The sequence below is a fragment of the Ahaetulla prasina genome, chromosome 2, assembly GCF_028640845.1.
Source record: "Ahaetulla prasina isolate Xishuangbanna chromosome 2, ASM2864084v1, whole genome shotgun sequence".
Taxonomy (NCBI): domain Eukaryota; kingdom Metazoa; phylum Chordata; class Lepidosauria; order Squamata; family Colubridae; genus Ahaetulla; species Ahaetulla prasina.
This window is the reverse complement of record NC_080540.1, coordinates 256,839,575-256,847,957: the sequence shown is the minus strand read 5'-3', so window position 1 is coordinate 256,847,957 and position 8,383 is coordinate 256,839,575. Positions and strand designations below refer to the sequence as shown.

The window sequence follows — 8,383 nt, the reverse complement described above, 5'->3', positions numbered from 1 at the left end:
GCCTTTTAATGACCTAGTGCTTGCAAGAGATAAAAATCAAATGTAGATGACATTGTGTTTTATTCTTTCTGCAATGTTCGCAGAAAAGCATTCATATACAACTTAATGATTTGTTAAAGTAAAAAAAAAACAAATCTGTATTTATATTATTATTTTTGTCTTTCAGTTGACTTTAAACCTCATGCCAATATGGACACTGTCCACCATATGTTGCTATTTGGATGTAACAGTCCTGCTTCAGATAACGGTTACTGGTAAGGAGATTGCTTCCATGGCACTAGTTAAATATTCTTCTTGTACAGTATTAAGTTAAAGATGGGCTGGTGATACATAGTGGTGAAGCATGGAATGAGACTTCCGTAAATTTAATTATAAGGCAGAGTTTACTACTAGAATACATTCCACTCTTGTCCTTGTTGCCAGCTTCCCTATTCAGTATAGGTAGTCCTCAACTTACAACAATTTGTTTAGTTACCATTTAAAGTTACAATGGCACTGAAAAAAGTGATTTATGACCGCTTTTCATGCTGTTGCAGCATCCCCATAGTCATGTGATCAAAATTCAGACACTTGGCCACTGATTCATATTTATGACAGTTGCATTTGCCCAGGGTTCATGTGATCACCTTTTATAATTTCTGACTAGCAAAGCCAATGGTGAAGCCACTTAATGTTACTACATGTTACGCATGTTATTAACTTAACAAGTACAGTGATTCACTTAACTGCGGTAAGAATGGTCATAAAATAGAGCAATAGCAATAGCACTTAGACTTATATACTTTCATAATGCTTCACTGCACTCTTTTAAGTGGTTTTTCAGAGTTAGCATATTGCCTCCAACAATCTGGTTTCTCATTTTACTGACCTCAGAAGGATGGAAGGCTGAGTTAACCTTGAGCTGGTCAGGGTCAAACTCCAGACAATGAGCAGAGTTAGCTTATAAATACTGAGCCACCATTAACAACTATTTCGCTTAGAAACAGAAAAGTTGGGCTCAATTGTGGTCGTAGACCAGGGACTTACCTGTATGTCCTTATTACTAGCCTCCCTATTCAGTATTTACAATTGCTTCGTGAAGAAGGAAGAGATGAAGCTTGCATATAAGGCAGATGGTGTACCAAACATATGGATGGAAGGATTAGTAGAGAGACTGTGAAGCATAAGAATAAGAGAAAATCACCATTTTTTATAAGAAATTTGGTAGTGATTAATCATTGTTGCATGATCAACATTGCTCACAGATAGACAGAACTTCTCAGTTTCATTTGTTTTTTTATACAACCTCTAGTTATGTTACCTTTTAAAATTGAAAAGTTCAAATTACATTAATAAAATGGTTATACAAAAATAAGTATTCTAGAAGAACTAGAAATACATTTTTTCAGAAGAATGAGAATGCATTTTTGATCCATGTTTTTATGATTTTCCAAGCACAATATTGCCATTGAATTTACAGAGAAAGTATTCAAATACATACTTAATTTAATCTTCATTTTACTGCAGTTATGCATATCCCAAGACAAAAAATGGCTGAGGGTTTTTTGTAGTGTATTTATTTCTTTTTTCTAATGGGAAACTACCAGTTTTATTTACTGCAACTATATTCTGTATATCCCACTTCCATTGATTAAGTAATAGAAATACATGTTTTGTTACAATTTGTTATAATGAGCAACATGTAACTCACTATTACTGTAATTATTATTTATTTATTTAATCAAATTTTGAAACTGCTCAATTCCTTAATGATTCTGGGCCTCAAGTAAACTGGCTTTTATTATTTCCTAAAAAACTGAGGAGACCTTAAGTTCCCGTGTTATTGTTTGTCCTTATCTGAATAGTGAATAATGCAAGCTTTTGGAATGTTTGCCAAATTTTAATTTAAAAAGTTTTATTTGGTAGGAAATAATTAAGATAGAATATGTTTTAAAAATTTAACATTTATGCTACATTGGAGAGCTAATATGGTATAGAGGCTAAAGCACTAGAAATTGGCACTCTATGAATTCTAGTCCCACGTTAGGCACAAAGCCAGGTGACTCACCTTGCACAAGTTACTTTCTCTCAGTGCTAAGAAGGAGACAATGGCAAACTATTTCCAAAAAAATGTTGCCAAGAAAATTTCAGGGACTGGTTAGGCAATCACCAAGAGTTAATACTGACTTGAAGGCACTTCTGTACAAGTTAATATCACCAGATAAGTTAATAAAAGCTATGGTAAAACAATGATATCAGTGATATAACCAAATAGCCTCAGTCACATGGTTCTTATTCATTCACTAAGTAAAAATATGAATTGTTCTGGCACTTTTAAAAACAAATAAAAATGCAATTACATATATTGTTATCTGACTGCTAGAATTAAATACATTTGTATTATTGGGATAAATAATAAATAAATGAACTGATTTTATTCACAGCATTCCTCTCATGCCAACTTACATAAAGGCTCAGGACCATTTACAGAAATAGAATTGCAAGAGCAGAAATATAATAAACATACATTTTATAACATTAAAAATGCATTTCAAAAGTATTAAGACAGTTGAAGCAATCAGGAGACACAAACTAAGAGGTTGCTTGATTTCCAATAATATTGTTTGACAACGTGGATTTGCCAAAGAGTAGACAGAGTTAAGTGTAGATGTCAAATAAATCCACAATAAAACTGCAGAAGGAGCTACATTGATGTTCTAAGAGTGTTTGATAGAGAGTTCAGGAATAGGCATTTCTATAAGGAGCCGATTCTAAACTCTGAGCAGTTTACACATATGAGAATTGTGAGTTGGTCTTGGGAACCAGTGAAGTTGTTGGTAGATGGGACTTAGGCAAAACTTTTAGGAGGCACCAATCCTCCCATATTTTGCTATGTTCTGAGCTAAATGCAATTTCTGAGCTTTTTCAAGGCTGTTTCATGCAGTACAATCCATATTTAAGGTTGCAGTGCATAAATCACCAAGCTAGGCCTTTGTTCTTCCGATAATGACATAACTGGTCAAAGACTAAAAGCCCTCGTTGCTACTGACGATATATGATTGAAAGCATCATGCTGAATTCAGGAAAAACTCCAGACTGTCAATCTTATCAGTAAGAGGAAATGCAGCTTTGTTCAGAATAGTCATTTATCCTGAATTACAGTCCATTTTATCCATTCAGACCCTCTCAATCTGGGCATATAGAAAATGAAATGAAATCATTTCCTCTAAGATTTCTAAATGAAATCTAACCTCTAAGTCGCAGAAAAGGAAAAATATAATTACCATCAGCACTGATGATTGCCTTCTCTAAACCCATGAAAAATTCTTTCCAGTGGCTTTATATGGATGTTAAATGGCATGGCACACAAGACAAAACCTTATGGGCCTCCATCTTCTGATTATACTTGGAGAGATAGGAACAGAACTATCCCAAAGTATTACCACCAGGCCCCTAATAGAAAAATGGTATAAGAAGACAGAGTTGCTTGTGTCTAAACATGCTGAGTTTTAAGGCATATATGAGTTGTTAATACAATGTTTTAAAAAGTATTAATTCTTTAGTATTTCAGGTTGATTAGTCTAAATCAGAGGTCTTCAAACTTGGCAGCTTTAAGACCTGTGGACTTCAACTCCCAGAATTCTCCAGCATAGCATAGCTGGCTGGAGAATTCTGGGAGTTGAAGTCCACAAGTCTTAAAGCTGCCAAGCTTGAAGACCTCTGGTCTAAATCAACTGATAAACTGATCATATTTACTCTTTTGAAGTAAGGAAGAAAAATGTGCAATTTTTATCCTTCCTTCCTTTCTTCCTTCCTTCCTTCCTCCTTCTTCCTTCCTCCTTCCCTCCCTCCCTCCCTCCCTCCCATATGGCCACCATCTCATAGAAACAACTTTAATAAACATCAGCTCCTTCTTGAACAGGAATTCAAACTGTATTTATTAAAAATGTTACATCACTGTGATACACTGAAGCTAAAAAAAACACCAAAGAAAACAACCATTGCATGGTACCGTTAGTCACTCATTTATGATTCACCATATGAATTAATTAACTAAAATGGATTGCTTTTATGTTTAAATAGATAAAAGGTTGCAACTCCAATTTTAAATTCCAGCAAATACAAACAGGTGCAAATATCTGCACCTTCTTTCTCATCAATAAGATACTGCTATTAATAAATAAGAACTTTGAAACGCCTTTTAAATTTTGATTGGGCCATTAATATTTGAAAAGGGGAGTTTATAAAGCAAGTAACCAGAAATGCTAGCAAAACCCCAAAGGGTTCTGAAAATGGGAAGGTATTCTATTTATATACCACAGGAAATATATTTAATAAATATATTTATTAAAGCTATACTCAACTTATTCAACTTTTTGTTTTCAATACTTCACGCACATTTCTATTATTCATAATTGATAAACTTAGTTTATATCATATATATATACTGTTGGGGTTGCTTTGTATTATTTTCAGTTTTTTTCACTTAATTTTATTAACGACATATATCACAAAATGCTTAAAGTAAAAGTATAGTTTGGGTTTTCTCCAAAGATAGGCTGGGTTTGATATAATTTTTAATTGCCATCATCTCTTCTTTACTGTGCCTCTCTTGTTCATATGCTATTCTTGTTGAGCTGCTTTATATTATTTGTGGTTGTCTTTGCACTTCCATGGGCTAATTGAAATGCTTCATGGGCAGTGCAAAAGTGAAAGCAGTTTCTGTCAGTGAAACAGAAGATTTTAAGAGAGAAGGTCTTTTTTGTACAATAGTTTTAGTGCCAAAATTTCTATTTCATTGTGGTTAAATCCATAAAATATTTGAAATCAACATGGACATACTGAAGAAGAGATACGGTACATAGAATGAGTCATGTTTGCAATTATAATATGGTATACCTCTTATAGAACTCTATTGCATAGACCTGTGCAAAGTGACTAAGATTAGCTCTGACAACATGATTCAGGCAATCTGCTTGGTTTTGCTAAAGTGAAAAGGCCATTCCAATTGTTTCGGTGAAATGGTTTGAATGCCTTGAATGATTTTGAGCCAGCACTTATCAGGAAAGTCTCCTCTCAGCTATGCCCCTCGTCTGCCTCTATTGCTGCCTACTAGCCTCCCTCCATCCAGTCTGATAGCATCAGGCCATCATATGCAGGGAAGTTTGGAATAGGGCATTTCTGACTAATGTACTGCAGGGGATTTGAACATTTATGTTTTTAAAATATTTTGTTTAATATGAATAGAATGGATTGTACCTGATAAACTGTCTCAGATGCTTCTAATACTGCCAACCATGATATACTTCTGACTCATGTCAGTAGTGGGAGTCTTGGGGCATGGTTTTGTGGACCTCCTTCTTTATCTGTGGTCAAATCTAGTTGCGGAGCGGGGGGGGGGGAGAAGATATGAAGTCCCAGGTGCCTAATGTGTGTGGTCCCTTAGCGCTCCTACCCCATGCCCCTTTTTAACATCTACATGAGATTTTAGGCAAGGTCAACTTCTTTTTAGATCAAATATCAGCAATATGTTGATGATACCCATTTATAACTCTCATCCTCAGGCTGATCAGATGATGTTGTCAAGCCTTGGCCCATTGTCTTGAGGCTGGCTGGCTGGGACACATGGAGAGGAACACATTGAAGCTCAATACTGACACCTTTGAGTAGTTGTGGAGTTTTGAATCTTATCAGGAATGCTGTGCAATTTGCTTGAGGAGCAAGTGGCAGGTGTAGTTAAAAGAATCTTTACAAAATCCATCTTTTGGGAAAGCTGAGCTCCCACCTGGAGTAGAGGGCATTTCAGATAGTCACTCATGATTTGGTCACCTCATGTATGGAGTATTGCAGTATACATGGGATTTTTCTTGAAACCAATTTGGTAGCTGCAGCTGTTCCAGAATGCAGTGCCACATGTTATGGCCATGTAGCACCTCTGCTTCACGGCCTACACATTGGTTCTGAATACAATTCAAGCTGCTGGTTATAAAGCCCTTCTTGGCATAGAGCCTGATTATCTGAAGGACCATCTGTCTTTCATAGTTTCTACCTATCTGCATTGATCGGAAAGTCACATATTTCATGTTCTATCCATTAACCAGTTTTATCTGTTGGGATCTAAGACATACATCTTCTGTGTAACAGTACTGGCCCTCTGAAACAGCTAAGCCCCTGATATTGGCTGGCTGCCATCTTTCTCATGTACAGGTAGTCCCTTGCTTAACAATGGTAATTTGGACCAACAGCTATGGTGCTAAGTGGACCAGCCATAAGGTGCAATATCATGTAACTGCTGTGACTGAAAACAGCAGTTTTAGCAATCCCAATTGCCATAATCAAGCTAATTCTGCAAATTGCAGTATCCTACTATTATATGAACACCGTTTCTGACCTGCTGCCAGCTTCCTCATTAATTTTGTTGATCGAAAGCTGGCAGTGAAGGTTGCAAGTGATGATCATGTGACCACAAGAGGCTGTAACATTGTAATTGCAAGTTGGTTGCCAAGTACCTGAATTAAAATCACATGATCATGGGGAAGCTGTGAATAGCTGCAACCATGACAATCTGTTGTAAATTCCCCTTGTTCAGTGCTGTTGTAACTTTGGTTGCTGAATGAGTAGTTGTTCAACGAGGAGTACCTATAGAGTTTAGAGCTTTCAAAATCTGGTTCTCTTGCTAGACCTTTCATTAAACTAAATAGAGGATGGTACTATTTGTAGAATAAATCATTTTTTTCTTTTCTGGATGTCTATTTTATGTATTATTATTTAAGATTTTATTAGTGTACACTGCCCCAGAGTCATTATAAATATAATAAATCAATGTATCTGCCAATCCAGCAATATATAAATAATTTGAATTATTACTACTTTTATTGGGTGTTTTGTGTTTCATGCTGTCATGAAAGTACAAAAACAGCAAATACATGTCATGTTCAGATAATCTCTTTGAATTTTTAACTTAACTATTCAGATATAGTAAATTGAAATCTTACGTAGTTGATCCTTTTATTTATATACAACATTTACCATTCAAAATTAAAAACTTTGTTACTAGTCATCAGTCTTCCATCTTCTAAAGATGCTGAAAATGATAATAAAAAATGTGAATTCATTTTTTGGTAGCTATCTAATTAAAAAACCAAACTGATTAAAAAAATAACCTTAATTGAGTTGGGTCAAAGATTTGACAGAATAAAAAGAGCATGAACCAAAATATTGTGAGGGAGAAGCAGGTAGATCTCACAAAATGGATTCTTTTACAAATATGGTCTTTTTTTATCGCACGGTTGTGTCATTAAAATTATTAATGAAAGAGAGCATAAAACATGTGTATGCTACTGTAGATAATTATATCCAGTTTTGAAATATAATAATTTAAATAATTCATTACATCTCACCATACTGGGACTGGCCAGATAAATATATTTTCACTCAGTCTGTTTTCCAGGTGTAATTGTGGATGGACAATTCCAAAAATCATCTTCTCATATATTATACACACACACACACACACACACACACACACACACACACACACACATACATACATACATACATATGTAGGTCTTTGGTTATTCGGGTTTTTTCCCGCGTAAAATTGGAAGTATCTTGGCGACGTTTCGACGAAGTCTCATTCGTCATCTTCAGGCTTCAGCTTCGTGCTTCTGGGAGCAATGTGTGATTGCAGCTGTTTCTTCCTTTTTAACTGCTAGTGGGGGTTTGAACTGATTGGGTGGGAGCTTGGCTGTGCTCTGATTGGATGGGGTTTTTTTGTGCTCTGATTGGCTGGGGGTGTGTCCTGTTTGGGTGGGGGCTTGGTTGTGCTCAGATTAGTCTGAGTTGCAGGGGGATTTGAGCTGGTGAGCTGCACTGCTGCTGTTTGGCTTCGTGTTCGTGGTCGTGCTACATCTTCATAGTGGGTGTCAGTCTGCTGCATGTATGGATTGGAGGGGTTTGAAATGGCTAATGTTGCAGCTGCAGTCTGGCTTCTGGTCCTTGGTCGTGCTTCCTGATCAGTGTGGGTTTGGGTCTGCTTTCTGGGTGGATGTGTGGTGGTGATATCCTGTGTGGACCTCGTGAGTGTGGGTCTGGGGTCATTCCTTGTGTTAAGGACTGGTTTGTCAATAAGGGCGGGTTTCCAAATGGCTGGTAGGCGAGAGGTATCATCTCGTTTGTTCATGCTGTGTGGCCGTTTTTCTATCTCGATGGCTTCTCTGATTATTCCATTTGCTCCCAGAAGCACGAAGGTGAAGCCTGAAGATGACGAATGAGACTTCGTCGAAACGTTGCCAAGACATTTCCAATTTTACACGGGAGAAAACCCGAACAACCAAAGACCTACATATATATATATTTTATATATATATTCTCATATGTACCTTGATGAACGTATCTTTTCTTT

General features: G+C 36.3%; 1 protein-coding gene across 10 annotated transcripts in view; it reads left to right on the top strand.

Annotated features, from left to right (window-relative positions):
• Positions 1 to 8,383, top strand: part of PAM (peptidylglycine alpha-amidating monooxygenase) — a 189,772-nt gene that overhangs the window by 104,642 nt on the left and 76,747 nt on the right. For all 10 annotated transcript variants that reach the window (XM_058167102.1, XM_058167101.1, XM_058167097.1 and 7 more), the window contains exon 5: positions 167 to 254. In XM_058167102.1, coding sequence (XP_058023085.1) covers positions 167 to 254 — 88 coding nt within the window. The remainder of the gene's footprint in view (positions 1 to 166; positions 255 to 8,383) is intronic.